This window comes from Catharus ustulatus, chromosome 13 (assembly GCF_009819885.2).
Source record: "Catharus ustulatus isolate bCatUst1 chromosome 13, bCatUst1.pri.v2, whole genome shotgun sequence".
Classification (NCBI taxonomy): Eukaryota; Metazoa; Chordata; class Aves; order Passeriformes; family Turdidae; genus Catharus; species Catharus ustulatus.
The window spans coordinates 8,029,156-8,048,887 of NC_046233.1; the positions used below are offsets into that span (position 1 = coordinate 8,029,156).

The 19,732-nt window shown below is 41.8% G+C and overlaps 1 protein-coding gene across 1 annotated transcript; it reads right to left on the reverse strand.

The window, feature by feature from the left end:
• Positions 1-4,538: 4,538 nt before the first annotated feature.
• Positions 4,539-17,791, reverse strand: C13H3orf14 (chromosome 13 C3orf14 homolog). The gene is made up of 5 exons (XM_033071855.2): positions 17,587-17,791; positions 16,618-16,698; positions 15,799-15,922; positions 11,052-11,126; positions 4,539-8,576 (listed from the first exon to the last, which is right to left on the reverse strand). Exons 1-5 carry the CDS (start codon positions 17,628-17,630, stop codon positions 8,433-8,435), a joined length of 468 nt encoding a protein of 155 aa, XP_032927746.1. The 5' UTR covers positions 17,631-17,791; the 3' UTR covers positions 4,539-8,432.
• Positions 17,792-19,732: the final 1,941 nt, after the last annotated feature.

Sequence of the window (19,732 nt, forward strand, 5' to 3'; positions counted from 1 at the left end):
GTCAACACAATTGATTACAAATGAGAGATTAACAGGATAGCTTCAGAGTTTTTTTGAAGGAGGCAGAAGAGAAAAGTCCAATTAAGTGCACCGAATGTTAACTACATTGATTTCCACGGCCAGCGCTGGAGAAATTCTCATTAAACCATCCCTGGCGATCCCTTTTGGAAAGTAATTTGTCTCCCTGATGGAGCAGAGAAAGGGAGCCATGTAAAGAGAAAGAAGCGCTAGTTCTTGGCACAATGAGCTTAGGAGACACACTGGAAAGAGCCAAAGGGGGAGTTAATGAGCATCTGACAAGCCGCTTGGACCCGGGCCTGGAGAGCAGCGATGAAAAGATGGAATTGGCCAACAACTATTCTTTATATCAAACATAAAAAGGCCAATCTGAAACAGCGCTGCTCAAAGCTGGTGGGGAAGAAAAGAAAGGCCCCCAGTGAGGGGTGGAGTGGAGGGCTTAACTGCCCCATTGGGACGGGGGAAGAAATGCACTGGCATGTCCCTCCCCGAGCCAGCGGAGCTGCTGGCCCTACCCCCGGCACTACCCCCGGGCGGGCACGGCACAGGGGCCCGGCAGCCCCGGCCCGGAGGCGCTCGCACAGACCCGAACCACCCCAGGGCAGCCGAGCTGGGTACAGTTTTAAGAAGTTATCCCGCGGAGGGAGATCACCAGTCAGCCCAAACCACGGCGGCCCGGCTCTCCCCGAAACTCGCCTTCCTCGTCCCCGGGGCTGCGTTCGCCCGACCCCTCCCGCTGCCCCCCCGGACCGGGCACCGCAGAGCGCAGCGCAAGGCAACGCGCGTCGTGTAGACACGGCTCGCTCGCAGGCTCTTAAATCAGATTAGAGCTCGTTAATAACAATTTTGGCTTAAGTCCGTATTGACTTAGGTTTAGGAATGGCTTAGCACTTTCGTTTAAGTCAACACCAGGGCTAAATTGACGCATGCCTTTCCCAAACCGCCGCGTCCCCCAGGACGCCCAGGTGCCCGCAGGACTTGTTTAAGCTGTTTTACGGAAGTATGTGCGTGATTTTTAAGTAAGCCTGCTGGGCCTTGACTGTGCCAGCGCACCCCTGAGTGTCATCCACGAGGGTCCCCTCCAGGGACGGGGTTCATGGGCTCACCCTCCCCGGGTTCCGATCAGGGACTTGTGCTCTTTTTAGGATCTTGCTGCCGGCCCTTGCGCTCCTTCCCCAACCCTCGTAATGTGGCTCTTGCCCACTCCCCTAACACCTCCTGCGTCTTCTCCTCAGGTCCCCTCTTAACCCCCTCACATTTGTACCCTGCGTACCCCAGAGAGCCAGGGCTGCATTGCCATCCACAGAGGAAGGTCCGGAGGCAGCTGCCCCGGCACCCGAGGGAAAAGACGGCACGGTGAGTCCCAGCAGAGACATCCCCTTCAGCCGGCACAGCGAGGGCTCCCGGCTGCCTGCCCGGCTGCTTTAGACCCACTGAGAGCCACCTGCAGATGCGATGGCAAGGGACAAGGGCTGTGCAGGTAGAGGGGGCCACCAGCAGGGAAGGGTACCCACCCCTCGGACTGCGGTCCTGGGGGGTTACTGCCTCATGATACGGTCACTCCATGGCCTTCCTGTCCTGTAGATTCCTGCACACAGACCTCACAGCACGGCCAGCTTTGCCCCAACCAGCCGCCCTCTCACCTCCCCCTTGCTGCCATCCTCCCCACCGGCCCGGTCACAGGTACGGTGCTGTGCTGACCAACACCGGCACCACGGGGCCTTAGCGAACACACATCAGTGGGAGGGGGAAATGTTCTTACCAGCTCGTTTCTACCACACATCCTCATTCTCTAGGTGAGGCTGTCCCAGCTTTTAACCCCAGTCCTAGTCTACTCTTATTGCTAACCCTGCCTAGCGTGAAGCCGTAGCCTCGTGTTATTTGTATTTATCTCATTGATTTACTGCAATTGCTTAATTGATTGAATCACGGGCAACACCTTTCATCAATTAAAAATTAAAAAAAAAAAAAAAAGAAAAAAGAAAAGGAAAGGATACATCTAGACTTCTGTGCTCTCTGTTTTACGGGCTGCCCCTCTTCGTAAGATGTTGAAGCTGCAGCTGGACCATGTGGCTCAAACCCCAGGGAGCTTCGGGTGTGCTCCCCAGGGAGCACAAACAGCCGTTCAATGCGGGTGCTTCAAGTCACCAGTGATCCTAAACTCTACTTTAAAGTGACTCCGGTAAGAGCGTGTTTAGTCCCCGAAGAACCTTGTTGTTCCCAGTGGGGACAGATCACAGAAAAGGTCTGCTCCCAGAATGTTGGTCGTGTAAGCCCGAAACAATACAAAACTTGACTTGTACAAATATTTACACCTTTGCCGTCTTCTGCGTTGGCAGAAGAAGCAGGCTGATGACAAACTTTAAAAGAGATCTGATCCCGGGGCAGAAGTACTCCCAGCCGATGGGACAAGGAGTAGGGACTTCGCTGGACCCGCTTCGTTTCTCCCGGCTCCTCGCTGAGCCTCTCGGAGCATCCCCAGCCCCTGGCGGGCAATGCGCACAAACCGGGCCGAGCAGTGGCGGGGGGCAGCGCTAGCCCCCGACCCAGCCCGCGGGGCTGCTCTGCCAGCGGCGGCCGGGACCCCAAACACCACGGGCATGTGAAACGAGGGGGTCTTTCCGCGAGTCAGAGCTTTGAACCACTTGGGAGTGCGAGGCCACGGGAGCCAGGTATTTCCCCACCTCAGTGCCGCTGCAATGGGCACGGCTGTCCTGTGAAGGGCTCAGGAGCTCAAGGCGCAGAGAGCACCTGAGACCTCCTGCAGCCGCGCTCCGAGGTCCCGGCGACTGTCTGATACTCCTTCTACTGTCTTCCTCACTGCTGCCAAAGATACTTCTCATAAATAGAAGCTTTCTGATTTATTATCAGCCTCTTCCTTCTGATTCATTATGTTAATGAATTGAGATATTACCAACACTGGATTATCGTATCTATCAATGAATCCAGCAAAAGAAAGCTAATTATAGAGGGAAAAGCCAAGTGTATCCGGAAACTTAACACAAAGAAACGTCCGAGAAACAGAGCAAAGCGGCTGCAGTAGTTCACACACAGCTTACAGTTGTCTGGGAACTGCGACACTTTGGGACACATAGACAAACCTTTTTCCTAGGGACTTACGTTTTATACCGTTAACATTATTATTATGAGCGTTTCCAAGCAATCAACCCCGCTGCCCAGAGCTTTTCTGGGAATCTCGGCGCCGTAGAGTGAGGGAGGACACGCACAATGCGCTCCCCGCTCCCGGTGACGCGCAGTCCCCGATCACCGACCGGCACCCGCTGTCCTCCCCCGCGCCACTGCGAGCTCATCCTACACCGGCCAAACACCGACAAACGGGCTTGGCTTTGCTGGGGTATTTTCGTCCCCTCCTTCCTCCCTTCCCCACAGCGGCTTGGCGTTTTCCCGGCTGGAAGCAGCGCTCCCCTCGGGCACAGCGCGCACCGGTGGAGCGCGGGGCGAGCGCGGCCGCGGAGCGCAGCGCGCAGGTTCGCAGGGCTGAACAAAGCTGCCGGCATGCGCTTCACTTTGAGCACATTATCCTCCGGAAGCTTTTATTGAGCAACAGTCAGAGCTCCGTGAATGAAGCTATTGGAACACATGCGAACTAAATGGGTAAAGAAAGGCAAGTCTGGTTATCAAAATGACGTTTCTCATTTCCCATTCACCGCAGAGAGGCAGGTACTTATTTACTGCGGCTTCAAGCTACGGCAACTAGTAAAGGAGGCTGTAATTTACCTAAAGGAAGGCAATTTTTTCCTTTTATTAATTTACAATAGATTTGTAAAATAATCTTACAGCAGCTGGCTCTGCTTGAATCTGTTTCAAAAGTGTGATGTAAATACTGTCTCACACTATTTTGTTGCTTAATAGGGCTCTCTGGTAGGTGATACGACTGAGAGTGAGGGGAAAGAACACCACACATTTATTTTTAAGATCATCATCACAGCGATAAAACTTATGGGAAGAAGTGAACATACTTTCTATCTGTATGCGTTAAAAACAGACATATTCAAAGTAAGTAAAATGTAAAAGCTACAACTGGAAGGCTACATACACAGCGGGTACAGCTTAGCGCATTTTCAAGAGCTGTTTTAACTGTGTTTAAAAGGAGTAGCAAATTCCCAAATTAAATCACCCTATTTATAGCAAAGACAAAGAGTTTCACACAGCAGGAGGATGTACTAAAGAACCATTTTCCCCCACCTGTTTCCTTAGCAAGGGTTTAAGTATCTATATCTACATCTTCCTAGTAATCGCACATTATGAAACAATAGGAAGAGTGCAAATAATCGATCTGGGATTCATAATATTTGGATTTTTCATCAGTAAACTTCCGAGATTTTAATCTTCACTCAGCAGATTCATATTTCATATCAGAGTCAGAGGAAAATAAACACCCATACCTAAGCAAAGTATTTATCACTGGCCTGCTCGCTGTTCACACCTGGCTGCAGCAGCCACCAACTTATATCCAACTCGTACATGCAATGCAACACTGAGATCCAAGAGGCAGTGACTACAGGATCAAAGCTTTATTTCAGCTGTAACACAGTATATCCATGGATTATAATCCTTGAGCAAACAGAATATCACAGTAATGAAGACCTTAGCATTACAAATATGTTAAAACAGCTTGCATTTGGGGTGATATTTAAGGTCAAGTTGTATCTGAACACAACTATTAAAATATTATGAAAATTACCATTATGGAGTAAATAATGTTTTCTTTCAGATATAACCTCTAAAAGTACATTTAAATTTGGTTTTCTTATTTTTCAGTACCAACAAGCTCAAACTGAGCATCTACATCCCCAACCTGCTCTATGTGAATGAAAAAGACAGAAATGAAGAACTATAAGCTCAGCCTAAAAATTAGCTCCCAACTTCTGTGAAAACCTGACCCTGAATAAATACAATCAAGAGGACACCATAGTGTCAGATATGCATCTAAACCAACTTACTATTTCAAATGTACTCTCAAATTAAATTAATAGGCTCGTGAAATTGAAAGATTCTGCAGAGTAAGAGTTTTCTTATGCTAGGGAAAAGTAACATGCCTTGCCTTCTGCTCCTGCCCCCACAGCCAGAATAACTGAGAAAGTAAAAGCTTGGGAATGTGATGGTAGAGGTGACAAGATGGGTGAACAGGCTGTGTTCCTGGGTTAGTATTGGGGTTACTCATCTGCGCATTAACCTAGAAAAATATGATTAATTACTTCTTCTTGCAAGATACTCCAAGATTAACTTACAAAAGGAGAAACCTTAGAGTTTTCTCAGCATTCTTTACTCAATTGTTGTCCCCCACCTATCAGAAAAAGCAAAAGAAGCAACAGGCCCCTAGGACCACTGCACCTTATGTATACATAGATTGTAACACAAAAGGGCAAGCAGCAAGTCAGGACTATAGAGTAACAAGTTTGCAGGGTTTTTTGTTGTTGTTGTTATTTTTTTTTTAAATGTTGTGTTTGTTTTAGTTTTCTGTTTTCTCTTTTGTTTGGTCTTTTGGGGGTGTGGTGAGGTTTTTTTTGAGAAAAAAATTACTCATGATGAGTAGGAAATTACAGATTATTTAGATGATGTAATTTCTATATTTTATATTTTTTGATATATATATTAAAAAAAGCTTGGGAAAAGATGGGATATAACCAAATAGAATCAACATGTTTGAGGTGACTTTCAACTTGGTAAAGAATATCCATTCAAGATCTCATAGGACAGCCATATTAAATCATATCAGTATAAATCATTGGGGGATTCTTAAATTTTTTAAAAGCACACTAAAATTTAACATTTTCTTTCTCAAAAGAAAGAAAATACTATCAAGCTAGACAAGCCATGGTAAATTAAACTCAACAAATCTAAGTAGAACAGCAGATCCCATATAACTGTGGTCCCTGCCACTGCATGCCTCAACTCAGCAGACACTTGCTCCTGTACCTGAGTGGCCCTGCTGTGTTGCCCCTGCCCCTATTTGTGTTATTTCACAGTCATAGACAATTGCATTGATGTGCTTCAAACCACAGGCCAGCATGAAGGCCCTCATCTGTGAGAACAGTTACCTACACACATGCCTGCTTTAAATGCTTCTCTTCATTGTTTTTCTTTTTCTGGACATATTCCTACATAGTTTACCTTGCAATGCTTGTCCTATTGCTTTTAAAATTATGCTGCAGGAAATAAAATTAAATTGCTTCTTTGAAGATAATTTCATTTTACACTCAGGCATTTCTTAACTGCAGAAACTAGTCTAACCCTGCTTGCAGGTGCCTTTCAGGCACTTTGCCAAATTGTCACCCATGCACTCAATGTCCACACACCTAGATCTCCTTCCAGGGAAATCACAAGGGAAAGGAGATGGTGAGATCTGCATTGTGTGCCAGTGGTTAGGTGGAGTCAGAGAGATAAAGACCCAGATTATTTGCATGTATAAAGTACTTAGGGGCCCAGATTTTTGTTGAAGTGATTTCCCCTTGGATGCAAAGAACAGGATGCATCCCATTCTTTGTTAGTAACTAACTGCTCATCCATCCCTTCATTCTGAGCATCATGTATAATAGGTTTTCCCTTCTTGTGTGTTCAATCCATTCCAATTATTTGCTTTTTAAATGTGAGCTCTACAAATGTAAGATCTATACACATTCCCACTAAATCAGATTGAGAATCACATTGTGAGCTTACAGAAGAAAATATTACCAAGTTGTCTTTGTGACAGAACACTGAGTAGGTATAAAATTGCAATGGTCTCTATGCCAAGTTTTTTTTAAGCTCTCAGCTTGTAAGATGAAAGCCTAATTTGATATTTTTGTAGTTATATAACAGTTCTAATATTTTGTGACATTTTGTATTGTGACACTATAGATGAAATTGTCATCGGACTGACACCCTTTACTGTTTATTCCTTAATTACAACTGTTAACAACACTGCAGAGAAGCGTGCTAATCTGCCATCACATATTATGAAAACAACGTTATTGTTACAAACACCAACACCCACTCAACAGGATAATTCTAAGATGGCAGTTTCTGTAAAAAGTTATCAGTTTAATGGACACTTCAATAGAAAAAGTTTCAAATGAAGTCTTCATATTCCTGTGGAAAATATACAACAATTTTATATTGCACCTAAAGTTTTGATTTTATTGTGTCAGTGATTCTTCATACTGCACAGGAATACATTTTTTGAATAGTGGAGTTTCTCCTATGTAGTATGAAGATGCATAGCTCAGATAACTAGTAGCCTACCAATAATTGCAATCATTACATTTTCATATCCTCAGACACTGGCAAAGACACTTTTTATTTTTTTTCCTACTACTTCCAGGTTGGGGGTGGAATTATATTGTCACAGGAGATTAAATTTTAAAAGTATATTGAATCAAGTCCAGGTACTTAACAGTGAAAGAAATTAATATTTTCTAGGCTTCTTTTGCTTAGGAAAGATTAATTTTCTACAGGCCATGTCACACACCAGGAAGGATCTTCCACTGAAAAGACACTTTTAGAAGTTCTTACCAGTGCTCAGTACAATTAAAACTCACTGATACTGCACCTCTGTAGGAGGAAGCTGGGAAGCTGTGCAATGGCTGAAAATGAAAATATTATATCCTTAACTTCTGTACATGCTTTGGTCTTGCATAGTCACTGCCAGTTATCCACTTTGCTTCTTTCAAACTTTTCATGGCTCAGAAAAAGTTCTCACTTGTAGATTATATCAGCAGAAAGAAAATACCATTAAGAGCAGCCTAGAAGCAGCAAAAAGCCCTAGAGATTTGTTTGCCCAGCCCTTAGACAAGAAATACAATGTAGGCAGAAGCAGGTTGGGGAAAGCTGCCTGGAGTGAGGTGTACAAGTGATGACAGTGGCAATGACAAAAAAAATCAGAGAAAAAGATGCAGAAATTCAAGTTTGTTCCTTCTACAACTGCTCTCGTGAAGGTTCTTGCACAGATTCCTGGTGCTAAACCAAGGCTACTCTGATGCACAGTCTGCCTTTTCTGCTAACAGTAAATCCTTCCTTTCTCCCTCATCCACGAGCAGGCATGCAGCACAGATGACTGAAGTGAAGAAAGATAATGCAAGAATCTGTCTTTACTTATCGCACTTATATGTAGAAGCAGAGGATTAAAAATACCATAAAACTCTTCTCACACTGAAAACCAATTGCCTTGGTGGAAATCTATACACCAATATTTCTCATTCTTGGTCCTAAAAGCTGTTTGAGGATTGCTTTCTAGTACAGAATAAAAATAAGGAATTGTACACAATGCAACAATGGAATGAAATTATGCTAGGTAATTAATTTCCATTTAAATTATTTACATTTCAGTTTAATGGTGTGATATTCTGTTGCCCCATCTGGATGATCTTCTCTGCTTAAGTGATAAATTATAAAACAAAATGAAACTAAAATGTTTATTTTTGTGAATCTTCTTCAGGGTAGTTTATGCTCTGCTTTGTAGCTTTCATTTTCTTAAAGCCAATAGGAACTTCTGCTCTTCCTAAAAGAAACTCTTCCCATTTGGGAAGAGATTCCTTTATTGATGCCCAATAGAGAGTCTGAGAAAGATATAAGAAAAAATAAACTTAATTTCAAAATCTGTGTCAGCCAGTTTAAAACAATACAGAAAAGCAATGCACTATTAAATCTTACTTTAGGAGTAAAGCAATTCAGAAAAGAACAACGTACTTAACATATGAAATTTTTTATCTCTTGTATGATACAAAATATCAGCTTGGAAGTATTTCATTCTGCAGGACAAACTGTGAAGTGACTGAATGTGCCCTCTTGTGGTAAGCAACACATCAGTTTAGACCTTACAGTACCTTTAATAAACTTACTTTTCCAAAAGCAGCCTTTGTATTTAAGCAGTCTGTTACTGGAATTTCATTTTGCAGTGGAAAAAAAATGTTAGAAATTAAAGCTGCACATTTACCAATGTAAATAGATTATCCTAGAAAAGTTTACAGTATTATACAGAACTATAGTTCAAAATATTTGAGTAAAAGTTTAGACTTGATAACTCACTGATGAAGTAATCTCTCCAGTATTTGGATCACAAATTAAAACAATAATAAAAAGGTGATGTATATTTAGTGTGTGGTCTAGAAGAATCGCTGTGGATCATCTAACCCTTCCTCTTCCTCATCACTGTGCCTCCAAGTAATAAATTTAACATTATTTACCTGTGTTATTAATTATTCATCATTTTTGTGTTGGTATCCTAGTGGTAACTGCTGTTTGTAGGATTTTCCTCACAAAACAATGTGATCTAAGAACTGTGCTAAGATAACACCATCATCCATCCATGTATGTATTTATTGCCATTGATGTCCATTCAGAAAAATGGGATTTTGCAGTGAAAACAGTTATGATACATATGTAGGGAGCCTTTTTTCTTTACTTAAGTATAGAATGAAGGAGAAGTGCAGCATAAAACTGAAGATCTCCCTGCAAAGCATTAGATTCCTGGCTAATCATTTTGATCCTTACATGTAACTCAGATATAACTATGGCTCTTGCAGGTTTACAAAAATATTTTCTTCAACAGATTTACTCAAAGAATCTTTTTTGACAAGCATATGTGCTGTCACACAAAACTACTCCGACTCAGCAAGCTGGGGATCCATTATAGCCATAACTTTCAGAGTATATTAATACAGACACATATATGGCTGAGTGAAATATGCTCAGAAGTGTTTTGGAACAAAGCACGCACAAGAATTTTGTACCATGAGAGAAAGTTTTCTTTACCACTATTTATAGCACTCTTCTCTGGAAGCATAAAAAAAGCTGAAATAGGATCTTCTCCTTCAAATAGTAACTCTGTTCTCTCCAAAATTTCACCACTGCACCAGAGTGCAGACATTCTGCAGCCATGAGCAATTGCTCTGCAGCTTCCAATTTGTGCAGACTTTGCTCAACAAGCAGCTTCACACCTACCATGGCACTAACTGACCCAAACAACTCCAGAGGTGTCTCTAAAGTCATTGAAGAGTCTAAAACTACTTCTGAATACAGTGAAAATAGGTTTTATGTTTAATACTAGTAGGTTGGCATCTTCCTTAGCATCATTCAAAATGCACAAGTATTCAGGAAAGAATGCACCCTTTTGCCTAAAAATGTCTAAAAATAATAAAGAAGCCACTGAAGGGCCATACCCAGTGTGCACCCTGTCACAGTCACAGGAGGCTATTTACAAAATGCAATGACAGATGAAAACTTTGAACAGTAACCAGAACAAGAAGTGATGCCTCTCCTTTAAGTAATAGCCTAAGCATGCCAACACTTGCCCAGCAGGTGTGAAGCTGAGGTACAGTGCACCTCTCTTCACAGCTGACAGCGCTGAAACCTGGCCCTTGGCCCTGTTCTGACACAGCCCCAGCACCCAACCCAGCATGGGACACCCTGCTCCTGTGCTTTGGGAACCAAGCCACCACACAGCACAGCACACAAACCACTGGGACAAGAAACAGATGGGAATCTGCTCAAAATTTTTATCTTGAACTAATGCTTTAGGGACTGCAGGTTGAGGAAAAAAAAAAAGAACTGAGTGTTCCTGCTGCAGTATTTTTCATAAGCTTTCATACAACTCTAAAATAATTGATGTGAAATTTTCTCTGTTCATGCTGATAAACTGCTGACCCTGAAATGTAAAGATGATAATCTGTGGTAAACTGAGAACAAGATGACCATATAAAACAAACTAAATAGCTCTGACATAGTAAACACAGTAATCTTCTGATATTCACAGGATTAATTTTTTATATTTGACTTTGTTTTTAAATAGAAGTTTGTATAGATCTGAAAGCTGCTAAATATTTCCACCAGAATGCTCTAGAATCTAGGGACCTTGTCCCAGAATTTAGGTTCAGCTTGCTACACAGTACACAGGCCTTTGGCTATACCAGTCAATGGATTTTAAAATCAATTATTTTCACTTTAAGAACATGCTTCAGGGAAAAAAAAAAAAGGCAAAATATTTGGTAAACAGCAAATGAAAATAAATGAAAAGACAGAGTTCTAGGACTTACTTCTAACTTAACAGTATCGGGATGTGGAAGTAAATGCATTCTTTCTTGCAGCCTTTTTTCTGCTGCCTCTATATCCTAGAACACAAGCAAAGTACATTTTAAAAACAAACACTGGGAATTTGAAAAGGAAAAGACACATATAAAGACATTTAAATTAACTAAATAAACCCATTACAGCTAAACAGCATTCAAAAATTAACACTGAAGCTCAAATATTTGTTTAGTCATTCTGAAATACAACTTTTACTACTTAGACTAATACCCCACAGCTGCTAAATATGTTTGCTGCACCTTTTTCATACAAGAGTACATTTCACAACCAAGTAAGACTTGTGCTGTAAACACTGCTATTCTTTCTGGACACCAAGGTAAATTAGTTAAATTCTGTTGTATGAAACTTCAGGAAACAGAGGGGAATAGAACATCTTTTTCTGTGCTGCATAAGACTGAAGTATGTATTCTAGCTACTGTAACTGTAAAGTAACTAGGCAAATTATGTGCAAGATCTTTACTTCTCAAGACAAAGATGACTTGCTAATATGCATGCATAACATGTGCACATAAATGTAGAGCTGCAGCAAGCTGTTCACCAGACAAGCTTGGATGACAATGCACCTCACATAGTTTTCTTACAAAAAAAACCATTATTTGGGTTTCTGCTTGTCCAGTGGATGTGTGCTGGATTTATAGAAGCCCAAATAAATAATTTAAAAAAGAAACAACCAAAAAAAACAACAGCAACAAACAAATCAAAGCATGCCCCCAAACTAACCACCCTCCCCCTTTAAAGTTCTGACCTGTTCTTGTGGGCTTAGTTCCATACCCAAACATTGAAGAGATTGAGTGGTGGGCAGATGAAGAGAGACAGAAAGGGACGTGGGAGTGGGGTGTGAAGAAGCCAAAGCTGAACAGAGTGGAGGGGGAAAGAAAGTATAGCAGATGGCAGAGTTGGGAGCAGAGAGCGGGTGTGAAGAGTACAACAGAAAAACTAAATGAGAGAGGAAATTCCCCAAAGGGACTTCCCAAATATTCACCACCACTGCTGCTGAAAAGAAGAGTGAGATTCTGGAGGAGCATATCCACAAGAGAGACCAAACATGATTACTCGTATTGAATAATAGCCAGTCTGCATACATCAATAAGTAAACAGCGCTCAACTCAAGTTTAGTTCAGCACAGTATGATTAATAAAAGCAAAAAACCAGCCTTGCTGAAGTTTAACTTAGCGACACATATACAGTCAGATTGTTCAATTTAGTATTAATTTTATTTTATTTCATTAATTCCTTTTAGAATATTCTCTTGTACATAATTATAAACCTAACCCAAGGAAAATGTTTCCTCCCGTTTCTATAGCAAAATCCATACCACTGCAGGAAGCTAAAAAATGTGCAAGAAAGAGTAAACTAATTTATCCAAATTCTCAGAAGCAGCAAATGGCTGCCCCTTCTCAGGTAAGAACGTAAATGGGATAATGGGATAAAACTAATGGGATAAATGGGATATAGAGGGAACAGGAAAAAGGACATAAGTCATTTGAAATCAACAATGTCAAAATAACAGAGGGCAACACAATTCAAGTGACTTAAGAAAGGAATTTCTCTGTTGCACATACTTAGAACAGATACCCACAAACAGCACCAAACACAGCTCATATCAGAATGGCTCAGGCCAAGCCTGGAAAAGTCACCACCATAACAAATCATACTGAATAAAGGATCATTCAGTAAAGTGCACCTCATATTCTTCCATTGCATTTTCCTTCTTTCTGATTCCTTCTTCCTAATTACTGTAGGAATTTTAACAGGAAGGAGGAATAATATCAACCATTATTTCTTTGTAGACTCAGCCAAGTAACTGGAATGTTCATGGTGATGGGAAATGAATTCTTTGAGGCAAGAAAAGAGACAGCAGTTGTGCATATATGTTAGAAGAGAAGGTCACTTTGGCATAGCCTGGATATTGGACATGTCTTTTCATTGCTCACTCCAGTTTGTGTTGTGCAGTCTATTGTCATTCAGAATACTGATTTAATGACAGACAGTGAAAGAAATTTTTGCTGGAAGGTGTAGCATGCTTTAGAAAATAACTGGAACTACTGAAAGATTAGATGGCACTTCTTGTGTGTCTACACAACTGGTAAGCTTTGTAGGAAAAATAAATCCCTGTCATCAATATAAAAATAAATACATCAGCAGTATAAACTTCTTTGGAAAAAAACCAGCTAATCTAATATGTCACAGTACTGAAAAAAAGAGAGCATCTTACAGTGCTTCCCCTAAAACCACAAGAGCTGGAACAAAAACAATTCAAGACCCTTCCCCAGAGGTAAAATGGAATGCATGACACATGCATTGCTTTTAGGGGACCAAATTCAGCTGTCACTTATATTGATATCAGTCTGGCACAATCACACTTAAATAATTCTGGAATTGCCTGCCCGGGAAGGAAAGCAAATTTGTTCTAAATTACCTTTCCAGTACTAATTACTATATAGCATACTCTTTCTTTTCTATTTCATGTTACAAGCTGTTGCACAGTAATACATATTTCTAAACACAAGAAATATCACTGAGAAACAAATGTCATAAATTAGATTACAAATACTAGTCTAATTTCTGCTTTTATTACGACAACATTATATAAGCACCAAATGATACAGATTTCCCTAATCTGCAGTCTCCCTCTAAAGACATTGAGGAAAATACTCTGGTAATTATGCTAAAATGCTGAACAAATGCTTATAATGTCAAAATTTCAATTAAAAAAAAAAAAAAGGTTAGTTCCTTGCTTCCTACTGATTAGAATTTAAATTAATTTTGAAATCCTTCCTGTGCATAAATTCCAACCAGCACAGAGAAAGAAAAATGGCTTTTGCTATGATCTATTACTGAAAACAACTGATTTTGCTTACATGCAGAAAACCAGAAATGCAAATAAAAAAATAACACTTCGTCATGTCCATGTATTTTTGAGTAGGCCAAATCAACAACTCTCCACATGGTAACTGTGAAATGTACAGTGCCTGGTATCAGGAACAATATTCTGAAGCTGGCACATTAATCAGTCTTGTTTTCAAGCTTCTCATATATTATGCTGCATAGATTTTTTTTTCCTGTTTTCTTCTGTTATCAAAAAGCATCTGCAGGAGTGCACGCTTGTTAAAACTAGGATAAAATTAATAGATTTAAATTGATTTATGCTATTTTATCCTGCAACAGAATTTGTTTTGATACATATGTTTTTGCTTTTTTTCTGTACAAACACCAACATTTTTGACACTTGAAAGGAACAATTTTGAGGATGTGACAGAAGATAGCAAATATCTGTTTAACTGCAGAAATATTTACACTCTGTATATGTCTGAGCTATTGTTACCATTTCCAATACAATAAAGCTTTCAGGATGGAGAAACACACTCTGCATTTATTGTGTTTGCCTGCATATGTAAACTGAGAATGAACTCACAAACACAAATAATTCACAAAACCCTACATTTACAAAGTAAAAATCTAACCTAAAATAGCTATGGAAAATGGGAGTCATAATGGCTGAAATTACAAAATCAGTGGAGTAGGAACCACAGAAAAAACAACCAAACCATCTATTTGTCCTCAGCTTCCCACTGAAGCACCTACACTCACTATACCAAATAAAGAGGGGCTTGATTCCCCCTGTCCAGAAGGCACCAGTTCACCAGCCCAAGTTGAAAAATCTTTGTCACAGAATTGTTAAAAGGCATTCCTGGCTAACTGTTCTCCTTGTCCGCCCCTCTTTAAATAAACCTCCTGTTTGAATACAAACTCTAATGCAACATTTTAAATCTGAACCAGGCTCTGCATGAAAAGAAAAATGAAATTCTGGTGACACAAATTAATCTTGTGATTTTCTAGAGTAAAACTTCCTTTTTCAATAAACACAATACATGCATTATGGACCCTTGATAAGTAGGAGTTAAAGAAAAGGCATGGGAGGTTCAGTTTTCTGCTGCCTCCTGAAAAACCGACACACATTTTTCAAATGCAGCATGTCAGTGGTCAAGTGCATCTCTTCAAACTCAGCTGCCTAAGCTAGGGGTTCCAGAGGAGCCTTTCAGTATTCTGGTCCCTATTATCAAACTTGTATCTTTTTAATTGCCTGGGAAACAAATCTTACCTAAATATGACAACAGGTACATTATTAATGGTGTCACTCCTATGAAGATCCAGAAACACCAAACACTGCTTTTACAGACTTGCAAGTAAAATGCTTGAAGTCACTCTACACCTCTTTAGAGAAAAATATTAAACAGAGAATCTCTTCCACAACTTCATACAACCACAGCATAGGACAGTTCCTACCCTTGGCCCACAGCAGTGCAGCCTGGTCAGCCCATTTCCAAACCCATGCCTTGAATCAGAGCGTAGAGGGGCTGTGAGTCCTGACAGACCGCTAAGTTCTCTCAGGCAGACATGTACTAGCATGTGTTACATCTCTACATGTGCTTAAAAAAAATAAAAATACATAGTAGCAGCTGCCACCACGAGGCTTTTGTAAGAAGGGCAGGGGAAATAGGTAGTGATGCCATCAGATAATAAAGACTTGTCATTTAATACTTTTTGGGCAAGTTCCAGAAGAGGGAACCATATAGAAGAGAATTCAAATGACAACTATAGAGCAAACACTTCTCTCTTTTTTTTTTTTTTTAATTATCTAAGCTACATAACCGTGACATTTTGATGCGGTTCCTGGTAGTTGCAGAAACTTACATTTAAAAGTGCTGCATTCCTTTTACGAGCTGCATCAGCTGCTTGAGTTTGCCATGTCTTTTTAGTCTTTTTGTCTCTTAGATAAGTCTCCATCTGCTGTAGCAGCTCTGATCTCTGAGACAGTCTACAAAGGAAAACATTTTGCTAAGTGGGTAGAACATTTTGCTCAGGAGCTAGAAAATAACCTTTTTACCTTACGAGTTTTCTCAAAACTATGGGGCTAATTAAGCCGGCTGCAGGGTGGGTGTGCTGGGGGAGGGAAAAGGTACAGGCAGGCATCACCTGCTGTGCTTGTACCAAGCTATAATGCTGCAACCAGCAATCCTCAAATGCTGAGGTGCTTGGAGACACTGAATCTCCCAGAAGGAAAGACAGGGTGGGTTGGGGTGACTTGATCAGTACCACATTAGCTCATTGGCACGTACTAGTTGTTACAAGAAAAGCAAGTTTTCCTGCATCACTATTTGCCTCACAATTTGAGGGCAACAAAGAAGCAATTCTATAATTAAGGCATTGAGTGAGAGAATCCAATTACCTTCCCCAAATAGGAATTTAACGGTGACAGGTTAACAATGGAGATCTTAAACCAGTACCACCATCGGAAGTCAAAAACCTCATCAACCTAAATACCCTTAACGGCAGGCAAGGATGCTAATTCCCATGGTTCCTGAAGGAAGAGTGCCACCTCCTGGAACTGCAGCCCCTCGCTGAAGCACCACTGAGCTGTGCAGAGCTCACGCTCACTGGCACCGAGGGTCGTGGGCAGGGAGGGAGAATATCACAAAACAAACTGCTGCGAGGCAGAGCACAGCTACTCACATCTCCTCATGTCTTCTGGCAAGGTGAACCTCCTGAGCAAAACAGGATGGCATCTTCAGTTCTTTGCCAGAGTTTCGTACTCTATAAAAGGAAAACCAAGTGAAACTAAAATCTTCTGAAGATGTACACTAACATCCACTTTCCAGTATTAAAAAAATTCTGGTTAAAAAGCTGCACAAATTATATGTCAGCTATCTACACAAAACATGCCACAAGACACTGCTACAATATGCTTTGAATACATTCACACTACTAATCTTCACAATATGCTTTAGGAAAATACTACCGTATTCTAATAATTTATGAAAACCAATATTTTTTCAGTTTCAGATTCAGCACTGAGTTCTTGAGTTCCAGATGCTTACAACCACACACACACTCTGTGCTTACATAAATTGTCTATTACTGTTTACATTACTGATTTCTGGCCTTTATCACGTTACACTGAACACAGCTACACTTGCAAACTGCTTCTCACAGATACGGGAGATGTTCATAGGAAACTATGTTTAAATTGTTTTAAGGAGATCAACTGCTCACTGATGCAAATAAAGATCCTATAGTGCTTTTCAGAAGACTAAAAATGTTTTGGCTATTTTTTTTTTTTTCACTCAGAGGTGACTACAGTATTGCCACCTTAAGTAAAATCAAATAACTCGTCACATGCTCATAATGTCAAAGGATGGAAGACTTAAAAGTGCTCATCAAGATAACATTAGTTAAGGCCTCCTCACTATCATGTGTCACACCTAACTCTGGAAACAGCGATTTATGCGTGGCCTCTGCTGACGCTGGGGTGCATTTTCTAGGGATGTGTTTTACCACACTCTGAAAACACTTCTGGCCAGTCGCTTCACCTTGTTTAACACGGAGCACACATGTTCGGTGCTCCTTCCTTCAGCACTTCGTGCTCTTTGCGGCACACCTTTACCGGCGACAGGAGAAGCCAGAGCATCCCTCTGCACGCACCTCCAGCACCATCGTGAGTGACACACCGGCACCAGCCTGAGCATCCTCCGCCCGCTGCACCCTGCTGCCCTGGGCGGATGCCAAGGCCTGAGGCAGCCCGGGATGAACTCTGCGGATCTCCAGCAGCCCCAGGGAAGCCCCTCGGGCCGAGAACGGGACCTGCAGCCCAGACCCCGGGACAGCACCTCCCGCCTCAGGCCGCGGCCCCCACACGGCGACAGCGCCACGGCCGCAGCGGGGCCGCGCACCGCCTGCGCCCTACCATTGGGAAAGGGGGGTGGCCATGGATTTACGATCCCGCTGAAAGGCACCATCCCGTATGATTACTGGAGAATAAGTCAGGATATAAAAATAAAATACCAAATACACTAGCTAGTTTACCTTTAGCCTCGTCGCCTTCGAAAAGGAAAGCAACCACCCGTAATGGTCTCCGGGACGTCCCAAAACACCCCCGCCCCCGCTGCCATGGAGACGGCCGGAAAGGTGGAGCCGCGCCGCGGTTCGGTGGGCGGGACCAGGCGGGGGCGGGAACGGAGCCCGCCCCTGTGATTGGAGGAGCGGGAGGGCGCGGGGCCAATCACGGCGCGGGGCGGGAGCGCTGAGGGGCAGGGGGCGGTGCCCGCGCTCACCCTCACGGCGCTCGCTGCCCGCGGTCCCAGCGCTCCTGGGCGATTTGGGATTAAAGTAAAGTGTCCGTCCCTCCGTGCAAGGCACAGCCCCGCAGCGCCAGCACTTTTTTTTTTTTTTTTTTTTTTTTTTCTGTAAATGTTTTGTCCTTCACGGAAAACAAAAACCAAAAAATTCCAAGCTAGACAAAACTGAAAAATATTTTTAATCCATTTAATTGGTGCCCAATATAGATTTATGCACATGTGCAGCTGCAGATTCCTAAAAGCTGCTCTGAAAGTGCTTGTTTTGCCTAAATGTTTTCTATCTAAGCATTCTCTCATCCTAGTTTGACACATTATCACAAGCCTTTCTTACTGCTGATCAGAAGCTGTTTCTTGTGGTTTCTCATCTCTTTATATTTTCTAGTTTTTCCCCATTTTATATTTCTGCAACAAATTCACATTAATTCACTTCATGACATAAGCAGAAGTTCTTTAATGCACTTGTCAGCTTACCTTTGCTTATTGTAGCAGTCAGGATAAACAGCGCTTAAAAAGTTATTTTAATTTCTTTTTATCGCTGTGATTTAAAGACGAGACTTTCTGATAAATGTCACAGAGGCGTAGGAGTCAGTCCTCATTTCTAATGGTGCGAAAAGCTAATTGTTACAGTCACACTAACTGTAGCAGAAAGCCCAAGTGTTTTGCATATTTTACTTTGAGCTACGCCAGCTCTCTGTAATGGCTGTGATCTTTCTTGCTTTAATGAATTTCAGGAAGAAAAGAGACAAACAAGTTTGGTTTACATAGATCATTATAAATGCCATTTGTGATGAGAATTGCAAGAGCATTTTAGTTAAGTTACAGATATTGTCAATTGTTCAGTGTTGCGGAAACAGAGACGGGATGGAAGCCATAATTTTCTAATGGCTGCCTTATGTAACATTGGGTGAAGTTCACAGCTACTGAGCTATAAACTCTTATTTTAACCTAGATTGGTTCTGCAGTTGTCAAGCATAAAAGCTTTAAACTTATTGAAAAAGAGTATTGTGCTGGTAACAGCCATAAATCCCCATGTGCTGGTTTGGTCTGGGGTGGAATTAATTTTCTTCACAGTATCTGTGTTTTGAATTTGTGCTGGAGACAGAGCTGATAACTCAGGGATGTTTTTATTTCTGCTGGTCAGGGCTTACACAGAGTCAAGATTCTCTTTTGCTTCTGCTCGTGGGAGTGCACAAGGTGATGGGAGGGATGCAGCCAGGACAGCTGATCCCAGCCGATCCAGGTGACATTCCAGACTGATCCAGGTGACATTCCAGACTGATCCAGGTGACATTCCGGACCTTATGGTGTCATGGTCAGCATACAGAGCTGGGGGACGGAGTCCTGTACGTGAGGAAAGGCTTTCTCCTGCATATCTGAATGCAGTGCCACCTCTCTATAGTGTGTGCTACTGTTCCATGCCATGATGAGCCTGCCTGAGCTTCCAGTTATGTAATGGATTTTTCAGGAAAAAAACCAACCTGTTAATTTTAATA